At 38.6% G+C, this 22,971-nt stretch overlaps 1 protein-coding gene across 9 annotated transcripts in view; it reads right to left on the minus strand.

The window, feature by feature from the left end:
- Positions 1-17,294: 17,294 nt before the first annotated feature.
- LOC121299101 (transcription factor COE3-like) overlaps positions 17,295-22,971 on the minus strand; it is a 161,706-nt gene continuing 156,029 nt past the window's right edge. For all 9 annotated transcript variants that reach the window (XM_041229492.1, XM_041227054.1, XM_041230331.1 and 6 more), the window contains one exon: positions 17,295-22,213. Coding sequence is in view for 5 of the 9 variants with exons in the window: in XM_041230331.1 (XP_041086265.1) it covers positions 22,182-22,213 (32 nt within the window). In the remaining 4 variants the exon portion in view is untranslated. The remainder of the gene's footprint in view (positions 22,214-22,971) is intronic.

Raw genomic sequence — 22,971 nt, forward strand, 5'->3', positions numbered from 1 at the left:
CTCAGCAGAACAATACATGCCTTTGATTGTCAGGCAAGCTGGGACTGTTACAATTTTCAAGTCGAGACCAAAAACTCACTTTTATAAAATGGCTTTCTTAGCTTAGTGTGTTTAAATGTAACTTTAAAATTGTTGCTTTTGTATCATCATGTGTACACTGTTATTTAAATGGCCAGACTGGGGCAGCTGTATGTGTGACATGCTCTACAAATATATATATATATATATATATATATATATATATATATATATATATATATATATATATATATATATATCACAAAACAATATACTGAGGTGCATACAGTATACCCATTCCATATAGGCTTGTCTAGACATCTGCAGTGTTCTCGGATTCTGCACTATAATATTTTTTAATAACAATTTATTTGGAAGTTAGGCTTGACTGAGATGCTAAGGACTTTAGTTAGCAAGCTGGTCAGCTTTTTTTTTTTTTTTTTCTTAACATTATTTTAAGTTTACAGCTCAGATTGACATTCAATGCAGTTTTAATTATTTAATCAAATTCAGTCTCAGTTTTAGAAGTTCATAAAAATAAAAAAAATAACTAATGATGTTAATGTTTACCTTTTTATTTAGTTTCTTGTTTTAGTTGTGGAGAGAGAATTGCAATAGGTTAACTTTCAGAATATTACGGACTAAAATTACAAAATATAAAAAAACCAACAACATAGAACAATATGTACCATACACTTTTATATAGTTTTTCCCATACCCTTATACACTTTTTTTTCAAGAACAAATCCTGCATTTAGCGATGAAGGACAAACGCTATCGCACTGTATAGAGTACATTGTACAACTAGATGCATTTAAGACAGTGATTAGTTAGTGAGGCCATAGCAGAAGTAGCTGAAACATATAGCGTGCAGATAGTATTTGGTTTCAAGACAGTGACAGGCTTTGATATTAGGTGATCAATTCATAGGGTTTGGAGTGTTGAGGACTGTAAAAAAGACTGACGTGTCACAAAAAATAGTCTCTAGTGTGATGCGATGCTCTTCTGGTCATTGAGATTTGAGGAAGTAATCTCTGTCCGCAGATCATCCCGTATCCTTCCAGAGCCAATTCAACACCTTGCAGACTGGATGTCCTGCCTGATCACAGAGGCCCTCCACAGTGTTGACAGTGCTATACTGGGGAATTAATCTGCCCAGAGCTGCCGTTCTCAGAGGCACAGTCCTCCTGATCCTAATGACATTAAGGCTGAAACTGGTTCATTTATTAGAAACCTGTGTGTAGAGATGAAAGTTACATGTGTAAGAGTCAAAAGTCGGTGACACTATACATTAAGTGTCTTTAATTACTGTGTATTTGCATAGTAGTTATGTATTAAATAAATGTATACTTATAGATTATTACAATGCCATTATACATCGTTATAATGTACTTAATGTTGACTTTTTTGCATATGGTACATGTGGTATTATTTTTGGATGTATAGAGTTGTTTTTTTCTTATATTATTGTATTGATTTTTTATTGAGTACCATCTCCGTTTGTATTTGTACTGCACTATTGAGATGTACCTGTGCTGGCCCTGTGGGCACAAAGTGAATAAACTAAACTAAAACTAAACTAAACTTTAGTGCCATCCCACCTGGGGTGGCCCTACATCTTATCTATGGGATTATAGCATGTTTAATTTTTTTTTTTTTGTCCAACCCTTGTACTGTAGGTATACTTCTTAATCTGCTTGTGCTCTGTATGTGTTTCTGCCACTTCTGATAAGCATAGGCATCTGTTTTAGAATTAAACTAATACATGAGAAAGTATTGCATAACCCTGGGGATTCGTGTTGCTTGGAAGAGCTCTTGTATGGGTATTACCAGCCCATTTTTACATAATCCAGGCAATAGGTGCTGCTGTAGGCCTCCTATGGGAACAGTTATTAAAATTGTTTTTCTATTGATAGAGCGGGTTTGATACTTACCAGATTTGACAAAGTAAAGATCTCATGTTTGGCATGATATTATACAAGGGAAACATGAAGTGAATTGTTTGGCTGAAACCACTGGAAATATTACATTGTTGGAGTGCGGCTGAAACACAACACCAAGTCCCAGACGCATTTGGTTTTCATTATTACATTTTTTTCTCAAAAATGTAACAATGGCACCCAGGGATTAAGTCATAGGAGTAGGTTGCTGCCAAACTAAACATCCTGCCTCCCCCAGAAAATGATGACAGATGAAAAAGGAAAGTAGTGTGAAGTGCACTCTGTTAAAGAGGCAGTGCCGCAAATCTACCAATTCATTTAGGAAGGTTATTACCTCCCAAGACCATGTTCGAAGTATTACACCATGTAACAATTTTTTTTTTTTTTTGTTCCTGGGTAGGAAGTGTTATTTCCTAATTGCTTATGCCTCAAAAGTATAGAAAATGGCTATTATTCCCCACAAACTTTGCTTTTGTGACCAGGGCAGTGATATTTTTAAATATCACTATTTCCAATGGGAAAACGGGCAAATGTGTGTCTTTTTGTTCACATAAAGTCAGAAAAAAATAACATATGAATCCAAATTAACATGTATTTATACTAAAGTAATACAAAAATGACTACAAAAGATTTAGAAGTGAGTAGTTTTTTGAGATTTACGATTATACTGTAAGAGACAGGACGATGGGCTTACCTCTCAGAATGGCAGAGTTACTCGAAAGCTTCAAGAAGCAGTGGAGCTTGTATGCCTTTATTTTGCATGAATAACTATTTCATTGAAATGCAGTTACACATTTATTGAAGTTCATGTCAATACTCAGTCAACAGATATCCAATAGCGGTGCTATGTTATTAGGACATATATTGGTAGTTTCCTATTCGTATAAGGATAACGATATATATATATATATATATATATATATATATATATATATATATATATAACCTGATTAAACAAATGACACAAAAACATGACCCTTTTTCAACATTTATCCACAAATGATTCAACATTCAATATCCATGTGTGAAAAAGTATGTGAACCTTTAGATTCAGTAACTGGTGGCACCCCCTTGAGTAGAAATGACTTCAACTAAACGTTTCCTGTAACTGTTGGTCAGTCTCTCACATCGGTTTGGAGGAATTTTGGCCCATTCCTCCTTACAGAACTGCTTCAACTCAATGACATTTGAGGGGGACAGCTCGCTTCCGGACTTTGACTAGGCCATTCTGAAATGCAGAATATCTTCTTCTCCAGCCATTCTTTTGTAGATCTTCTTGTATGTTTAGGATAATTGTCTTGCTGCTTGACCCACTTTTGGTTCAGCTTCAGCTCATGGACAAATGGCCTGACATTCTCCTCAAGAATGCAGAATTCATGGCTATGTCAATGATGGCAAGCCGTCCAGGTCCTGAGGCAGCAAAGCAGCCCCAAACCATCACATTCCAACCCCCATGCTTGACTGTTGGGATGAGGTTCTTCTGTTCAAATGCAGTGTTTGGTTTTTGCCAAACATAACATTTCTCACAGCCGCGAGCTAGCGCGCAGACGGAAGGCCGCCTGGATCAGCTACGCCTCCATTGCCGAGGTGGTCATCAACATGGGCAACAACATGACCCGGCGCGCCGAATTGCTCAACAGCACCGTGCTGCCGGCGATGCTTTACGGCGCAGAGACATGGTTGCTGACTGCGGCCGACCGGCTGAAACTGGCCGTCACCGAACGGGCGATCGAGTGCCGGATGGTTGGCGTCAAGCGGACGGACCGGATCAGCAACGAGCAGATGCGGCAGATGACCAAGGTCAAGGACGCGGTCGAGTTGGCCGACAAGTCGAAGAAGCGCTGGGCCGGCCACCTGGCAAGGAGGACCAACGGCCGATGGACACTGGCCATGACTGAATGGCTGCCACTCGACATCAAAAGACCGCTCGGTCGTCCAGCTACTCGGTGGAGAGACCAGCTCCAACAAGAAATGGGACGGAATTGGATGTGCCTGGCACAAGACCGAAAGGCTTGGGTACTCCGCTGTGGTCTGCGTCAACCAGACTAATAGCTGGCGACGATTAACAGACCGATTGACAATTGACGTTGATAACGTTTCTCATTGAGGCCAAAAAGTTCTACTTTTAACTTGTCTGTCCAGAGAACATTGTTCCAGAAGTCTTGTAGATCATCTATTTGCTATTTGGCAAACTTCAGATGGGCAGCAATGTTCTTTTCTGGGGTTCTTTGTTATTTCCTTGATGATTTTTTGGTTTGTTCTTGGAGAGATTTTGATAGGATGACAGCTCCTGGGTAGAGTGACTATGGTCTTGAACTTTTTCCATTTGTAGACTGACAGTGGATTGGGGGAGCCCCAAATCCTTAGAAATGGTTTAGTAACCCTTTCTAGACTGATGAGCATCAATAACTGTTTTTCTGAGGTCCTCAGAGATTTATTTTGATCGTGGCATGACATGTTTCCACACACCTGTATGGTGAAGACCAAACTCACAAAGTTTCTGATCTTTATATAGGGTGGGGCCTCCCAAACTCACCCCTAGAGATCTACCTAATTATTTAAACACCTGATTCTAATGATCTCCTTAATTGAGCTGATAAAACCAGGGGTTCACTTACTTTTTCACATGCCCTCGAAGAAGGAAGAAGGAGAAGAATGAGAAGAGGAAGAAGGAGAAGAGGAAGAAGAAGAAGGAGATGATGAATAATAAGGAGAAAAGGAAGAAGCAGAGGGAAAGAGGAAGAGGAAGAAGAGGAAGATGAAGAAGAAGAACGGGAAGAATAAGAAAGAGGAGAATAATGAGAAGAGGAAGAGAAGGAGAGGAATGAGAAGAAGGGGAAGGAGAAGAGGAAGAGTGAGAAAAATGGAAGTGGAAGAAAAAGGGGAGTAAAAGGAAGAAGGGAAAGGGAAGAAAGAGAAGAATGAGAAGAGGAGGAAGGAGAAGAGGAAGAATAAGAAGGATAGGAGGAAGAGGGAGAAGAGGAACATGAAGAAGAAGAAGAAGAAGAAGAAGAAGAAGAAGAAGAAGAAGAAGAAGAAGAAGAAATAATAATAACTGCATGAAAACAAATAATTAACATTCATCCAGAAATTATATTTTAGTAAAGTTGAACATGTGATCATACTATCATTGCTATTGAAGACACAAATATTGCTAATGTTATATACACAAGATAACTTCTGCATACATGATGTATGGGAATTTGTGAGCAACTGTGATGATTACAGTCATTTCATATTCATTATTCATAATATACAATGAATAATATTTTAGTTTTAAACAGCATAAACATTTTCTTTGTGCAAGGTGCTGGTACAGTAAATGTGCTGACAGTGTGGTATCCCCAGAGGTCTCACATATCACATGCTTCTTATCTGTTTTTCTAGGTGATTGTGTTACTTTCAGATGCCTGTGAAGACAATGACTGCATTTATCCACCTGATAAGTTATTCTGCTGTATGTTTCTGTTTGTACTATTGTATAACCCTTATTAAAGTTTGCTATGGTAAATTTGCTCAATACATTTGCTCAATTTTCTTCTGTGCTTTTCCCATGGATTTTCCATGTACAGAGAAGAAGAGGAAGAATAAGAAGGAGAAGAAGAGGAAAAATGAGAAGAGGAAGAAGAGGAAGATGAAAAATAAGCAGTGTAGTGATGGCTTTCTGCATGAGGTGTTAATTATGTTATTAATTGTAAGTTTCACATTATGTGTATCTTTTATAGTTAATTTGTTTTTAATCATTTAAATTGTGTGTGAATGTGTTTTTAAAGTCGTTTTAATGTGCTTACTAATTCAGTTGCTTTAATATGCTTTTAGATTAAGGTTCTATACAGTATTGTGTAAGTTTTGAGTTCTTTCATTTCACATTGGCAAAACAAGCTACGTGCAGTTTTGCATAGCCTAACATGACTCTGTCACAGATAGCTGTCTGAGCTAAACGTCAAAAGGAAGAAGATTAGCAGAGATAGTGTGAGATGGGGGAGGGGAACTTAAAAACAAGATGGATGCACCCTGCTAGGTACAAAGTGGTATGCAGCCCCCCCTTTTCCCCCGCAGAAGGGTTGTGCAATGATAATGGAAACCCCTATCATTGGCAGAAGTAAGACAAATGAGAGTGGAGTCAATAATTGTTTACAAAGGTATAAATACCTAATATTGTAAAGTTCCGTCAGTCTTTTCATCTCTTTCAAATTGACTCTATGGATATCCATGCTTTCTGATACAAACGTATGCATTGAGCTGTACTGGAGCCTTGTCCAAAATCAGTTTAAATCTCGTGCTTATATGATTATATTGGAGTTATACATTTCTTGTAAATAAAATGTTTTTGAATCAGAAACCATTTGTCAGCTTAATTTTTTTCACTACAGAAGGAGAGAGGAAGAGGAAGAAGAGGGGGAAGAAGAGGTAGGAGAAGAATAAGAAGAAGAGGAAGAAGATGAAGGAGATGAGGAAGAATAAGAAGAGTAATAGGAAAAGGGAGGAGAGGAAGAAGGGGAGGAAAAGGAAGAGGAAGATGAGGAAGGGGAAAAAGAAGAAAGAGAAGGAAAAGAATGAGAAGAGGAAGGAGAAGAAAAAGAGAAGGAGAAGAATGAGAAAAGGAAGGAGAAGAGGAAGAAGAAAGAGAAGAAGGAGAAGAATGAGAAGAGGACAGAGAAGAAGAGATGAAGGAGAAGAATGAGAAATGGAATAAGAGAAGAAGGAGAAGAGGAAGAAGCAGAGAAGGAGAAGAAGAAGGAGAAGAAGAAAGAGAAGGAGAAGAAGGAGAGGAGGATGGAGAAGAAAAAGAAAGAGAAGAATGAGAGGAGGAAGGAGAAGAGAAGGAGAAGAATGAGAGGAGGAAGGATAAGAAGGATAAGAGGGAGAGGGCGAAGAGGAAATAGAGAAGAGGAAGAATAAGAAGGATAAGAGGAAGAGGGATAAGAGGAAATAGAGAAGAGGAAGAATACGAAGGATAAGAGGGAGAGGGAGAAGAGGAAATAGAGAAGAGGAAGAATAAGAAGGATAAGAGGGAGAACGATAAGAGGAAATAGAGAAGAGGAAGAATAAGAAGGATAAGAGGGAGAGGAAGACGAGGACATAGAGAAGAGAAAGAATAAGAAGGATAAGAGGAAGAGGGATAAGAGGAAATAGAGAAGAGGAAGAATAAGAAGGATAAGAGGGAGAGGGAGAAGAGGAATAGAGAAGAGGAAGAATAAGAAGGATAAGAGGAAGATGGAGAAGAAGAAGAAGAAGAAGAAGAAGAAGAAGAAGAAGAAGAAGAAGAAGAAGAAGAAGAAGAAGAAGAAGAAGAAGAAGAAACAACTAGTTAACATTCACCCAGGACTTATATTTTAGTAAAGTTGAACATGTGATCATACTATCATTGCTATTCAAGATACAAATATTGCTGTGTTCTATGCACAGGATAACTTCTGCATACAGGATGTACGGGAAGTTGTGAGCAACTATGATGATTACAGTAATGTCTTATACATTATTCATAATATACAATTAATTATATTATAGTTTTAAACAGCACAAACATTTTCTTTGTGCAAGGTGCAGGTACAGTAAATGTGCTGACAGTGTGGTATCCCCAGAGGTCTCACATATCACATGCTTCTTAACTTTTTTTTCTAGGTGATTGTGTTACTTTCAAATGCCAGTGTGTAGCCAATGACTGCATTTATCCATCTGATAAGTTATTCTGCTGTACGTTTCTTTTTGTAATATTGTATAACCCTTATTAAAGTTTACTATTGGTAAATTTGCTCAATAATTTTCCTCCATGCTTTACCCATGGTTTTCCCATGTATTTACCATAGTTAACAACAATTTGCAATGTTTTTAAAATGCTGTACCACACTGCTCTGCACTTTACAATGCTTCTCTGTGCTGTACCATGCTTTTGCTGTGCTTCATTACATTATGCTGTTTTTGCTATGGAAATCTCTTATAAGGAATGCAGTATTTTGTGTATGGACAGCTGTGACTGTGAAAAAGCTTTTTTTTTTTAAATATAAATTATAACACACTACAATATGTCCAGTAATGGTACACATACTGCAATATGTGGATGTTCTACAGCATTACAATTGTTTAATTCCCCTCTGTACCATAGCCTTTGGACTTTTCTTCCGCATATGGACCCTCATACCTGAGTGCTACCTAAACTTTGAATGAGCGGAGAATGGCTAGATATTTGAGTTATCTGGATCACACAGAATTCTTGATAAGAAATCACATTGCAGGGGTTTTATATTTTTGGTTTGGTAATACTTTGGTAAGTGGCACCAATTAAATTGTAATTACTTATAGTATGAACTAATCCATGCTTTCCTATGAACTTTATCTGACGTAATAATATATTCCTGGCGCAGTCCATGTATATCTTTATAATCAATAATACTGTCATTAATCTTGAACAAGCACATGTTTTAAAGTGGGACTGTTGTTTGTGAGTTAATTGGCTAGAGGTAACTCATTTACTATGAATGTATTATGGTTTCCATTTACTGTCTCGTTGCAAATTTATTCTTTTAACTCCTTGTCTGCTGGACGAAGAGATAATCACATTTTTACCTCCCATTATAAAAAACATTTTCACAAGTCTCCTTATTGCTATGGTGAGGGTCTTTTTGTGTGAGTGGTTGATTTCTTCCTGTACCATAAAGTCACATGATTACAAAAAGTAATGGAATGACCATGCATAGAATTCTTCTTCTTCTTTTTGGATACACAGATTTCCAAGTTTAGTGCTATAGATCAAAGGATTATCTGCTACATTATACCAGTTTTATCTCTGGAACATTGTCTGATTGCAGTGTGTGTGTGAAACTGCCCTATTTTAATCTACATTTGAAAAATCTGAATCTCCTCAATTAGGCATAAAACCAGGTGAAGAACCAATAACTCTTAAACACAATCAAAAGAGAGGTAATATGACCAGTGTTGATAAGATATAAGACAATGTGTCACATTCATAATACCTTCATAAGAGCTGTGTAACAATATATGCATGTCCTTCTATGTTGGTTTTCAAAGTTCTAATGAAGGATTATGCACATACCGTACTTATCCCGTTGTATGTTCTGTAGGTGGTATGCAAGCCACAACTGCATACTCTAGTTTAAATGTACCCAGGATGAAAATGATCTCTAATGGAGCCTGGCGGCATGCTTGACTGAAAGAGACATTCAGTTCTTTAACCTCAGCACACAAGAGGGGAGAAGTCTCCAGTGTCATGCACAGCCATGCTAGGTTTAATTGATTTAATAGCAGCTGGGTCATTAATATGGATGTGAATGTCGAAATAATGCATGCCATTTTATTTGGAATACTGCGTAGTATTTTTGCAAACATGAAATTAATACTAGATTCATTTGATGCAATTTGAAATGCATTAAATTATAACATTCTGATCTGAATCAAGGAGGTGTTGGGTGATTTGATCTATTGTCTAGACTAGATGTATACCCCCCCCAAAAAAAGTTACGCATTTTTATTATAGGTAGCCTTAACACAGACACAGAAAGTGTGCATGGAGTTAATAATGAGTATAGTAATGGTTTCATTAAGCAATTTCTCTTGCAAAACTGTTGTGTATACTTGCCAATTCAGTAGCACTTGCATGTGTTTTTGTTTGTTGTTCTTTTACAAATCAAAGCACAACCAAGCACCAAAACAATATGTTCTGTTCAATTCTAGTTAAAAGAGCATACAGATGAACTGAATGTGTTCACACAGATGCTAGTAGATATAATGCATCACTCTCACCCTTCACCTAGAGACTGGGTACTCCACACAAAAAGATTAGAACAAGGCTCTGCCTGTTACACTGGGACTTCATACTCACTTTGCTTCTTTGACCTCGGTTCACTCTCCATCCGCAGGGCCAAGAATTGCACTCAGAATGACAGGCCTTTCAGCTTTCCTGCTTCCAAACTCCCCCTCTAGACCAAAGGCTAACTGTTTTGAAATGTCATTCAGTTACGTTGGCCTTTCTGTTTTTTTTGTACTTTTTTAATTGAACGGTCTTTTTTCAGTTATTCTTTTTATAAAGCATCTTGGGAAGGCTTCTGTTGTTAAAAGCAGTACGTACTTTCAAGATTGTTGGTGTTTATGTAAATAATATTTCTAACTAAAGCAAACAATGGGTGACATGAAGAGATGTCTGAGAGGTTTTGGTCCGATTTTCACTTATAGATGTTTACTGTTTTGTTAGCTTACTGTCAGCTTGAATTTTGAGTCGGAGCATTCACATTTAGTCTGTGTCTTGCTATCCCCATCCTCCTTGCCACATCAGCAGTGTCTGCTTCTGGAAAAGCCCAGCACCCTGTCTTGTGGGGGCACCGGGCCTTACCTCCTTGAGTGAGCTCCTGTCAGGACAGAGGAGGACCCCAAATATTACACTCCAGACCCCCAAGAAGTCACTGCTCCAGCCCAGTGACCTAACGTTAATCGTTACACTGGCAATACAAAAATATCATTTTAAACACGTTAGTAAACTGCAAACAGTTAATGACAACAAGAGTTCGGATTGCATGTCTGGCAGGAGTTTTTTAGATCAGCAACAGCATTTAGAAAAATATTTAAATAAAAAAAAATACTTAAATCATATATATATATATATATATATATATATATATATATAGAGCACTTGCTGAAATATGAGTGCCATCGTAATAGTTGTTTTCTGTGAAATATCTTTTGTTAATTTGCAAAGTAAACTTTTGCTTTTCTATTTACCTCTCCTTTCCTTAATTATTTGGCTTTTGATTAATTTCCTCCTTACTTTCTGGAACAGGCTTTTTTCAAGTTATTACTTAGCAAAAATCTAAAAGACCTTAAAGAAAGAAAGAAAGAAAGAAAGAAAGAAAGAAAGAAAGAAAAATCTCTCAAAACTGGATTGCTTTGGCAGTGCTCACAGGCCAAGTTTAAAGTAAAGTAATCTGACAATAACCTTGACAATGCCAATAACCCTATTCCTTTTCCAGCCCTAACTGTCTGTGAGTCCAAACTTAATTTCAATCTGAAACCTATCCAAGCCCTTTGAGCAGCAACTTGGTACCGATATAAAATACCACAATTATCTTAACTCATGTATTCATAGATCCGTTTTATATATCATGTTCTGTTTCACTTTACTTTTTAAAGCTCTTAAGTTTAAATCCACAAAAGGGTTCTCAAGCATGTACAGCAGGTACACTAGAGTGTAACCATTAACCTGTCCCCCTGCACCCCAGGTGGAGGTAAGAAATACTACATCTGTTCTATTTGAAATTTCTTACTGATGTATTTTTTAGATTCTTACCCCACCCCCCCACCCCCCCCCAAACGTCCCCTGTCCAATACTTGACCCTGGGAGTACCACATGGTCGACTTGATTCTCTGAGGCCACTGGTGACCCACGCTTAAACTTCTGAGTTTAAAAAAAAAAAAAGTGCCCAGGATGTGGTAATGATGACAAAAACAATGCTATACCCAGTGAGACAACAAGAAAACTACTTTAGTTTAGATACATGTGATACTTAATTTCCCAAGTTGCTCTTCAAGACTTGCGAATTGTATTTTCTTCACAGCTACTTCATTAAGTTGAAACGTGGCTCTATTACCCAGACTTTGTGTTCCCGTGGCCCTCCTCGCCACCTCTTGTATTGATCTGGCTACTGACTGGATCTTAGTTCTGTTTCTGATCCGCCCCCTCATGTGTTTGGGACATGAAACAGACATCCTGATCCATTCTGGAGCTCTGATCAGGGCTTAAGCTGATTTAATGGCATCAAAGCGGGAATTAAAACAGGAATCCTTAGAGACAGAGCCTTCAAACACTTCTGCAGTGCAGCTCCTGTTAGAAACACACATTTGAAGTTGTCATCGAGATAAGATACGCAAGCCAGTCTATTGCAGTGGTGCCAGAAAGCTGTATCTGTTAATGAGAAGACTGTGCACAGGCTCCTGCTGGGGGGCTGTGCTGTTAGTGATGTTTGCACAACTCTTGTTTTGATGACATAATGCCGATGGCTGCTACTGTGGCTTTCATTTAACACACATTCGTTTTAGCGGACAGTTTAGTAAAAAAGGAAAACAGGCTTTCAAACAAGTTTTCATCAAGGTGCTCATTTGGAAAGATGTGCAGAGATGACAGCACACACCAAGCTGTAATTTAGCTCCTATAAATGACATGCTGCATACTGTGAGTCTTTAACTGGGAAATGCAAATGTAAAAAAAATACAAATAAAGATTAAAAAAATAATAATACGTTTAATTGAGTGAAACAAAAAGCCTTTGCTGTTTATATAAACATGTTGCTGTTTTTGTTTGTAATGGTTAAATTGTACATTGTAACTACGCATACTAACATTGTAATTATGTACATATGTATTTACGAAGTAACTACTATGTAAATACACAGTGCAATACATACAAGTATTACCATCATCTGGAACAAGAGTTCTACTTGAAGAACAGGTTTTCAAATTCAAAGTATCTGAAAACTGCTGTACTTTTAACTTGTTGATCCTGCTGGGATTTTCCACCAAGGAAACATAATCAAATACAAATGAAAACAAAAACTAAAATGAGGCCCATGAAAGATCAAGTATATAAATACAGAACAATACAATCATTCTGTCGATTTGATAATTCTCTTATAATTATAGAACAATACAATCATTCTATCGATTTGATAATTCTCTTATAAATACAGAACAATACACTCATTCTATTGATTCGATAATTCTAATATAATTATAGAACAATACAATCATTCTATCGATTTGATAATGCTCTTATAAATACAGAACAATACACTCATTCTATTGATTCGATAATTCTAATATAACTACAGAACAATACAATCATTAGAGCAGAATTCGGGGGGTGTAGCTGGACAGCTTAAATCAATTAAGGTCTATCATCATTAACCTCTTATTTAAACCCCAATCTCACACTCCTTCTCTTTCTAGTGTTTTGCTTTCTAGCTAAAGTATAAACTGTTAACCCTTTGTGATCATCATCAAAAAGACATCAAGCACAGATCTCTAGTCATTTTTTTTTTTCCAGAAAAAGCAGAGAAAACCTTCCAATGGCTGAGTGAGACCGATAGGAGCCGAAAAAAAGGGGTGAATCTGAACAACACACAGAGGCCCTGCACCACAGATCTAACACGGACATAAAAAAAGCTCCTTCTGCATCCAGTGCTCAAAGAATATCACAGACATTTGCAGAGCTTTTTGAGATGTTACAGTAATAAAATAATGACTTGGATCGCATTATTGAGGAGTTTGGTGATGTGGAGAGGATTTATCAGTATGCATAACTATGAAGAGCTCAATACTACATCTAGCCAAGCCCCACCCTTTGTTTGCTGTATTTTACACATACCTCTTTATAGACATACATACTGATAAATTCTCTCCTGATCACTAGTTATATCACCAAACTCCTCAATTGTGATTCAAGTCATTATTTTATTACTGTAACATCTCAAAAAGCTCTGCAAATGTCTGTGATATTCTTTGAGGGCTTTGAGCAGCTATCTCCTTTGTTTGTGTCCATGTTATCTTTGTGGTGCATGGGGCTATCAGATATGCCCCTTTTTTCGGCTTCTTTTGGCCATTGAAAGGTTTTCTCTGCTTTTTCTGGAGATAAAACGACTAGAGACCTATGGTTTATGTCTTTTGATGATGTCGGACAGGGTCCGACATCGACTGAAAAGAAAAACTTGTAATGCCGACATAGGACCGCAAAGGGTTAATCGTGTTTCAAGCTTTGAACCATGGCTAACCCACGTTGCTTCATTCTTTCGTCCAACTCAGACTCCTCCGATCAGGAAATAACATTTCCTACCTGCTTTCGTGATTCGCTCCATCTTGATGCAGCTTTCTCGATGACTTCAGCGGCTCCTTTACCAGCTGCCGTTCTGAATACTCAGTCTCTAGACCAGCGATCATGCCGCTCAAAATGCCGGTCTACCTAGCAGCTCCCTTTACAGCTCCATTATAAAGATTGGCCGATTGCCAAACTTTTAAAGGCTCTTTTCGATAAGAGAATCAACATTCCAGTTGGCCGAGACCGGCTCGCTCTTTTTAACATTTACTGTTAATAGTAATGTCTGCCTAGCCTGTATTTCCTCCTCGCCTGCAAGCAGCTACAGGCAGTCGCACCTTCCCCGTTCAACGCTCTGCATCCACCATTCCACAGCCAGCTCAGTGCTCCGCGACAATTCAAGACTCTCTTTTGCAACTTCACCAAACAATTTATGAGGATTTAAAATACAGCCCATCGCCAACTCTATCTCTACCATTAACACTCGACTGGACAATCTCAAACGTCACGGCACCCCTCCAGCAACAGCGACCATTTCTACCCTGCCTGCAATCTCCTATCCTGCAGCAGCGTTCATTACCAGTACTGCAGCTCCAGTCCCTCCCACTGGTCAGCGCCCAATATGGATCTCCTTAACTGCATTTTCAGCGCCCTGCAAGTCAGTGCCAGCGGAGTCTGTGCATTGACAGCTCACTCTACCTCTCTCTGTCCAAAAGATCTTGCTCTCTATACAGATGCTGATCTCATCAGCTTTGGTGTTCTAGCTTCTCAGTGGTTCACCAGCAAATGGCCACCACCTGCCTGATACACATAATAACACAGCCAACGCTATTTCTCGCTACATTTAGCCCGCTTCCACAAACTGGTCCCTTCAGCATTCCCATTCCCCCTGGAAACCTCACCTTTCCAGATGCTCCTACACGACTGAACCCATCATTCTCCAATCTCCTACAATCTGCCCAATGCTACATGGCCGTAGCTCTTACCCCAACTACTTGATCGTCTTACACCACTGGCTGGTCAACTTTCTCAACATTCTGTACCCAAAACTACATTCAACCCGTCCCCTTCAACCAAGACTGCACCCTAGCCTTCATTGTTCACGCAAGAGGTTCTCTTCATCTGGCTCCCAGGCATACCGTACCATACTCATAACACTTAAGGTCAGTTCTCTCTCCATACCCACAGTTCGCCTAACGCTCCAATGAATCCTCAAAAGTTCCCCTCTGGTCTCCACTTCTCATTTACCCATCTCAACCGAAATCCTGCTCTCCCTAATCACCACTCTTCAGAAAGGCTGTTTTTCCCCCTTTGAGAATCTCATCATGGAAGTACTATGCTTATCTGCTTTCTTCAGCTTTCTAAGATGTTCAGAATTTACAGTTCCATCAGTTTCCAACTTCCCTGCATCCAGCATTCGTTCCTGAGACCTTCTCTAGTTTCCCCGATTCATAGTTTCTCATCTGACTCCATACCTCCAAAACTGACCAACTCCATCAAGGCCATTTCATCCAGTTATCAAAAACCAACTCCCCAATCTGCCCCTACTCCTCCATGACAAGGTATATCTCCCTTAAACAACCTTTCCTTCCCTCAGACCCATTATTTATCGATTCCTTCCGCACCATTATATCTCGTTATTGGTCTGCTTCTCATCTCACCACTCTTTTCTACAGAACCAGTCTCTCTCCCCAATCTTATACCCCACATTCTTTTTGGATTGGAGTAGCTACCTCAGCAGCTAAAGCCAACATTAATCTTCATTTAATCAAAAATATGGGACGCTGGTCTTCTGCAGCAGTCAACTCATACATCCGTTCATCCCCTATCCAACACAGACCCATCAAAGACTAGCTAGTATGCCCAGAGTGGGGACTACCTGACAATGGGGCCACCAGAGGTTTTCCCTTTCGAGGAAGGGTTTTTTTCCTTTCCACTGAGTGGCAGGTAATCACATAACCATATCACACTAACACTATTTTAACCTCTGTAGTACTGTATGTCACTTCTTTTCCAATCTTTTCCAGCTGTTTCTTTTATGTTACACACTGGTGCGACTCTTTTGTTTCTCACAGAGAGGGTCTCTGTGGGGACTTGGGCGGTCCATCCTTAGGGGTGTAAGTGCGGATCCAGGCTCCTAACCTCAGGTCAGCCACATTACCTCTTCCTCGCACTAGGGGGGATCTCACCGAGTGAGTCAGATGGGACCCCTGGCCATACTATCCTTGCGCAGTTCATGAGGCTACTTTACCTCACCACATGAGGTGCTGTCCTTCTTTCACTCAGGACGTGGCCCGCTTTACGGTCTCAGTACCCAAGTCCCAGACTAACCCATCTCTCTCTGTTGCAGGTTACCTGCGGGATGCCTTCCCGTTCCCAGCTTTGGAGGCCTGTGCCTCATCTCATGCGAGGGCAGCACCAGACCACTCAGGGAACCCTTTACAATCTCTCCTTCCAGTCCTAAGTTGTTGGACTATTCCTATCACCTTCAGAGGCACCTCTGCCAAGCAGAGCCCTTTTACATGTTTTCAGATCCTCAAGAACGTGACCTTCGACCAAGCTCTGTCCTCAGCAATAGGATGGCTCATCGGTCAGGATCTCTTTTCTATCTTAATATCAAGGCCGGGCTTCTCTAAGCCTGCACCTAATTCCAAGCTACATGCCTGTCACTCTATCCTTGGCCGAGCATCCTCCTCTCGATACTGTCTTACTAACAGCTCATTTCTTTACAGGCCTGGCTCCACAGATCAATATAAACCTCTGCTGGTGAGTACACCCCATAAGAATGCAAGGAGTTTCCAGGTGCATACTTTATAAAGCATTCATGATGTGTATCCACCTCCAGCCAATCATATCACTACAACAAGACAAGCAAACGAAAAGAACTGCAGTGCTGGCAGTGGAAATCTTTCTGTGATCAATTTCAAACCAGGTCTGGAAAGTTTATCAGAGGAAAAAGGCATAATGTACTTCCTTTAGAATAAGGGTGCATTTTGTTTTCACCTTGTTTGATAGGTGATAGCCGCTATTGTCTCTGTCCCGGCTGGGTGGAGAGTGTTTGCTTTATAGACTGAGCAATGAGAATAATTCACAAAAGGGTGGAATCTGCATATCCATACAAACAATGGCAGGACATCGCTGGAAAAGAGATCTTGCATCTCAACGGATCCTTCCTGCTTATATATATATATATATATATATATATATATATATATATATATATATATATATATATATATATATATATATATATAATTATAATATAGTCCAATAATAATAGTATTATCTATAACAGAGTGCAAGAAAGACTATCATGGTTTCAGTTTATAAAATACATAAGAACCACAAACTAAGACACAAACCAGAAGGAAAGCATTTAAGAACCTGGTGCACATAGTGGTTCAGAAAATCGCACTTGGAAAGTCCAAAATAAAATATGCGTGGTGAACAATAATGCAAAGAAGAATGTCAAGCCAAATGTAATCTTTATTAGTTTGTTTCTGTACAAAAAGCACTGCGTCACAGAAAAGCATGCATCCTATTTACAGCATGGTCACAGATTCTTATCGAAAAGAAAAGAGGGTACAGCTTTGTTTTAGTTTGTTTTTCTTTTTTTAGAGAATTAAACATTGTGCTTTAATATACTTCGATGATAGTACATATTTTTTCATAAATTGTATAAAGATGCAGTACTCCTTCACATTTTTTCTTCACATAAATCATTGCAAAAAAAGCAAAAACAAAAAATAATCTAGTTTTAATAACCTGTTGAGGTAAATGGGGAAGCAAAGCTGAATTTACAACTCCATAAAAAAGTTAGCATTTTGCAGCTACAGTATAGTGAGTGATTCAAATGGACATAAAATATACATTTGCAAATGGGGGTGGTAGCGAGGGGGCAACATCAGCAAAGGCCTACACATGAACAGCACTGCACAGTCAATCAGTTCAGACACATCCCGTGGCTTTAAGAAGCTTGTAAAGACAGACGTCTATTCAAGCAGAGCAGTTAAAACCTTTCTGCTAAGAAACAAAGGACAGAAACTCCTCAGTAAGCCCTTTGCACTTTCATAAACCAGGTGCACCCAGAGCGGTCTTCAATGGAAACCACAATGCTATGGAGTGTGGTTGACTTATATTCTGATAAGAACCATACTGTGTTCTTTTTTGGTATACCTGTCCATGACTACATACAATCTGTACCACAGTACTGTCGTATTTCTTGAATACGCGTTAAATAATGAACTAATGCAATATTTGATAGCACGTTTTTATTGATGTTATCAATGATAATAATTGTGCAGGTACCGTAAAGGTTGACCTTGTTTCTTTGTACTCTTGCTGGTTTCAAATATATGAACGAAGCTCAGTGACAGACTGGCCTGCATTGGCTCCAGGTTCTACCTACTCAAACCTACACCTCTTCTATATCAGCTTGTTCAAAGCTTGCCTAAAGCACTGCTTCTGCCAGTCACGTTCCTCTGGACTTTCGTAGACAGCAGAACGGATGAGCTAACAGGATGACTAAAAATCGGAGAGCTAGCTGTAGTGCCTTTCAGTACCATTTCCCATTAGTAAGTGTTCATTCATAAACATTTTAGCTGAAATGTATTTAAGCACTCAATGTCTTGTCTTATACATTTTTGTAGTTCTGATTCTGCGGTATACACTAATTTTTGTTTTGTTTTTATTTTCATACATACACATGAATTCGTACATTATATGCATAGTGTAAATCCATCAATCCATACATCCATACATACATACATACACACACAGAATGTCAATGTAATAAGGATGCTAGCAATACAGAATAAAGTGCTTCCTTATTCGTGGGAAATCTTGGTTAAGCTTCAACATGACATTAATAGACATTGACAGTGGCAGCTCCAGATTGGAAATCCACCTTGTTTCTGAAGCATCCACAATAACTCTTGGCAGATCTTCTCTGTTTTGTTAGACCTCCACTATTTGCACTCCTCTCCCTAGCACTATGTGGGGATATCATTTATATGCAAGGGAGTTCTTCAATATAATCATCTATCAGTGCATCTTTCAGTTGTACTGGTTCAGTGGTATTGGTTGGCCTGTTTGTGTAATTTCGTTTGTCAGCACTTTAGATTGCACGACATGAATATCCATGTAACTACATAGTAATACCTGGGCAATAACTACGAAGGATTCCTACTGTTAGTAGGTAACTAGAGTGTAATTACATAGCATGGCCTTTTGTTGGTTACCTGGTGTAATTACATGATAACACCATGGCACATCACACTTCCACGTAATTACCATGTTTTTAGTTGGTTATGTATGCCCTGTAATTAAAACTGCTAATGTGAAATAATTCATTTTTTGGTCTTTATTTAAAGGTGAACAGCTATGTACTGATCTTGTCCATCTGTGACAATCAAAATTATGAATATGCTAACTGCCTTGAGATTTCACAGTCTTCTCCAAGATTACATCGTTGACCCAATCAGCTACTAGGAGCTGGGTGATCTTAGATGGACAACTCTTATGCTCTATACTCCCCTAGAAGGGTGTAAGTCAATACATTTTATACACATTTTTAACCCTATTAGGACTTTCTATAAGTAAGTAACCATTATTTTCTACCTACACCAATGTTTTTAAGCAGTCAAATTGACTTACATAACTCTTAAACAGATGGCTGACTTTCGCAGCCTTGCAGAAAAAAAAAAAAACAACACACAAAACATAATGATAGAATGCATGGGGACATGACATATTGTAAGGCATCAATTTATATATTTCTTTCTTTTTTACAACTATTCCACTGAGATAGTGTGGCGTTACACTGTTTTGCATTACAGGAATACAAATTGCATAAGTAAATGATACAGATCTGTGTGCAACAACAACGACTAAGAAAACCCTACTTTGTTAAAGGAACACACAACTTCTTTGCTGTGTATCGGCGACGTCTTAATTCACACAAGCATATGAATTGTGAGGAAAGGTCCACTATTGAATAACTCCAAGTCTTGACTCAGGTAGTATACACTTTCATTGTTACATACAAGTGTATTCTTTACTTGGAAGTAGATATCCAGTTATTACAGCACTTTCTTAACTGTACCAAAGTGGCATCTGGTCCAACAAAATCCACCACACACCCATTCAAATAATCCCAGTGCTATTAGCTCTATTATTGGCGGTGATGCCACCTCTATACTTTTTGAGGTATCACCATCATTTTCCATCTGCAGTCTGCACCGCATGTTAAAAACAAAGTGTCACATGGTGGCTATCAACTGTTGATTTCTCAAATAATATTTGTTTGCTTTATTTAGGCTTGTATTGGTTGCCTTCCGCCACTATTTCCAGTCTAAAACTTGCTGAAGCTGTTGAAATTGATTTCAGCCAGTTACCTATTGCCCTAACTAGGAGAAGACAGAAATGGTGTTGGATGCACAGTGGGAGCGCTACATTAAGATGTCCCCTCATAAAAGTAGAGTCTCCCTTTAACTTTGTATGACAGAGAAGTCATGAACACAAGAAGACACTCTCAAATGACTGATGTATATAATCTTGATGCATATGTGTGCTAAACTTTCTTTTTTTTTGCTCAGATGCAATGCTTTTGGAGATGCTTCACTAAAATAGTGCATTAAGTAATAACTATCGTGATTATACACCTTTTCACAATGAGACACACGGACAATAACTGGAAGTAAGAGAAAAACACAATGGCTGTATACAAAAATGTTAAATACAGTATCGGAAAGCTTTCTTATACAAAATCGGCGAAGCATTCCTTCTTTTTAAAAATCAGAGGGACAGGGAACATGTCTAAGACTTTTTACAAAAGTTTTTTTTTTACTTTTTTTTTTTTGTACAATATCTAAAAGGTATTATGACATCAAATGTGTTTACATATTTTTGTTATACTATTATTCAGGCCTAAATCTCCAAAGAAACCCCCATAAACATTTATAAATACATACAAAAAAGCACAATAAAAGTCGAACGATAAAATCAGTACCTAAACATGATCAGAATCTCAGCAAGCATTCCTGGTGTTATTCTACAGACACACAAATCTGGAAACCATTTCCAGGTACTGTTTTTTCTCCAATAAACTATTGGTCCAAAGTACACAAAGGCTACAGTCTCACTCCATGAAAGAAACTTGGGTGAATAACTATAGCTCATTTGGGAAGAGCAGACTGCAATGGGGAATACATCTAAACTACCTCTGTCCTAAAATGGCTCCAATTCAGTATGAACAGCTATTTTGCAAGTGGCTAGGGCTAGTTTGATTTCATAGAATTTCACTAAGGGGCAAATAAGAATGAAACACACGCAGGTATGATCATTTAAAATTCATGCTTTCACTAAAAAGGAAATAATAAAGGCCTTTCTTCATTATTTTGGAAATCTGAGCTGATATTTAAACACCTGCTTTCTCCAGTGAAGCATGGTGCTGGCTGTGCTCAGACACAGCTGAGTTTAAAGATGTGAACAGTGGAGAGTTTATGGAGCACATATAACTGGAGCCATTCCTACCCCCCCCCCCCCCCCCCCCCCCCCTCCTGTCAAGAACATGGTTTCTAACTATAAAACACTTCCCCTACTTTGTTATCACAGTTGCATAACTAATAGTTGGTTGAAGAAAAGAGACAGTACAGATGGGATACCGTACTTCAGAACCTTGATTGCTTGAAACTGTCCGGACCAAAATGTGGGCCACCTGATTCAAACTGCAATTAATTGTGTTTTGCCTGAGTTCTGGAAATTAGATGGAATCTTGAGATAAGGTTGGAAATGAAAAAGGCTTGCAGCTGAAACATTTATCATTTAATTTATTTATTTCAGTATTTCTAAATTTAGGAGTTAAGTGTTTTGTAGTCATGGACAGAAGGCTGGGAATGCAATCATTTGGTTGCAGTGAGTCACATTATGAATTTAGTTTCTCAGAGACCTGCCTTTCCAAGGTGTGAGTCTTAAGAAGGAGAAACAGTCATTTACTCTTTTTCATTGCTCTGTTGGAAGAGCCCATGCCTCAGCCCCGAGCAGGAATGAAACAGGATTGAATCAGAAATGAAAGAGGCGGATCGTTTATCAAGAGAGATGGTCAATGGTGCCAGCAGTCTGACGTGTGGAAGAGATGATGGCAGGTAAGAGGGGCAATGTAGCCAAACAGTGTGACTATACTTGTGTAACGTGGTCCAATTTAGCTCACTTAATCAAGGTTCCTCTGCAGGTGAAACAACAACTCAGGAGACTATTCAGACTACCATTAATCAATCTTTATAGGACCTTTAAGAAAGGAGTCCATATGCCATGTTCCTGTTATTCTTGAAGTTGCTGAGCTGTGTGTGGGGGCAGTGGGAATGGTGTTCTTCATCTTGTGGATATCTTGGGATTTCATTTTTTCCTACTTACATGGGTGGGACTATAAGACCAGACATAGCTGAAAGAAGAATACATACATATACATATAGATCTATATATATAATTGACAAACATACTAAACATTTCAAATCATTTTTTGCAGCTATCTAAAGTATGGTTACAGTTCCCAAGACTCCCATTTGCCAATATAAATCTTAGTTTCTTATAGTTTATTTTAAAAGTAAGTCAAGCCATCAAAACCTCTCCTTGTTATTTAGGCATCAAGAACTGTAACAGTAGGTTTATATTTGGTTGTCACAAAGTTGTCATTGTGGTCCCTACCTGTCTCTGTTTAATGTTTTTTTTTTTTTTTAAGTTTCTCAAAAGGTTACTGACTGCAAAGCATGTTAGTCAATATGGGGAGAAGCTGGTTGGTTTATTTCTCTCTCTAGGTTACCAAGGAAGTGCTATCTGAAAGGATGGCTTGCAAACAGAGATTTCTCTAACCAAATGTAGTACCAGATATTGAAAATGAAACAGAAGAGCACTGTAGGTACTGATTTATGGAATTATTTGTTATTCACCACAACATTTTCAGCTAACAGTTCTGCCTGTACATTATGTACTGAATATTGTTTTAACTTAATCAAAGTTTGTTCCCTTCTATTCCCATACAAAATACTGCAAGCAAACAGTGGGGAATTTCCATGACTAACAGACCCCCCCACCCCCTCTCCCTGTCTGGTTATAAATAATTCACCAGGAAGACTTCTTTATATTGAAGCAGTGGCAGAATGAAGAGGCTCCCACTGGCAGTGATGATTACCACAGAGGGGC

The sequence above is a fragment of the Polyodon spathula genome, chromosome 1, assembly GCF_017654505.1.
Source record: "Polyodon spathula isolate WHYD16114869_AA chromosome 1, ASM1765450v1, whole genome shotgun sequence".
NCBI classification, from domain to species: domain Eukaryota; kingdom Metazoa; phylum Chordata; class Actinopteri; order Acipenseriformes; family Polyodontidae; genus Polyodon; species Polyodon spathula.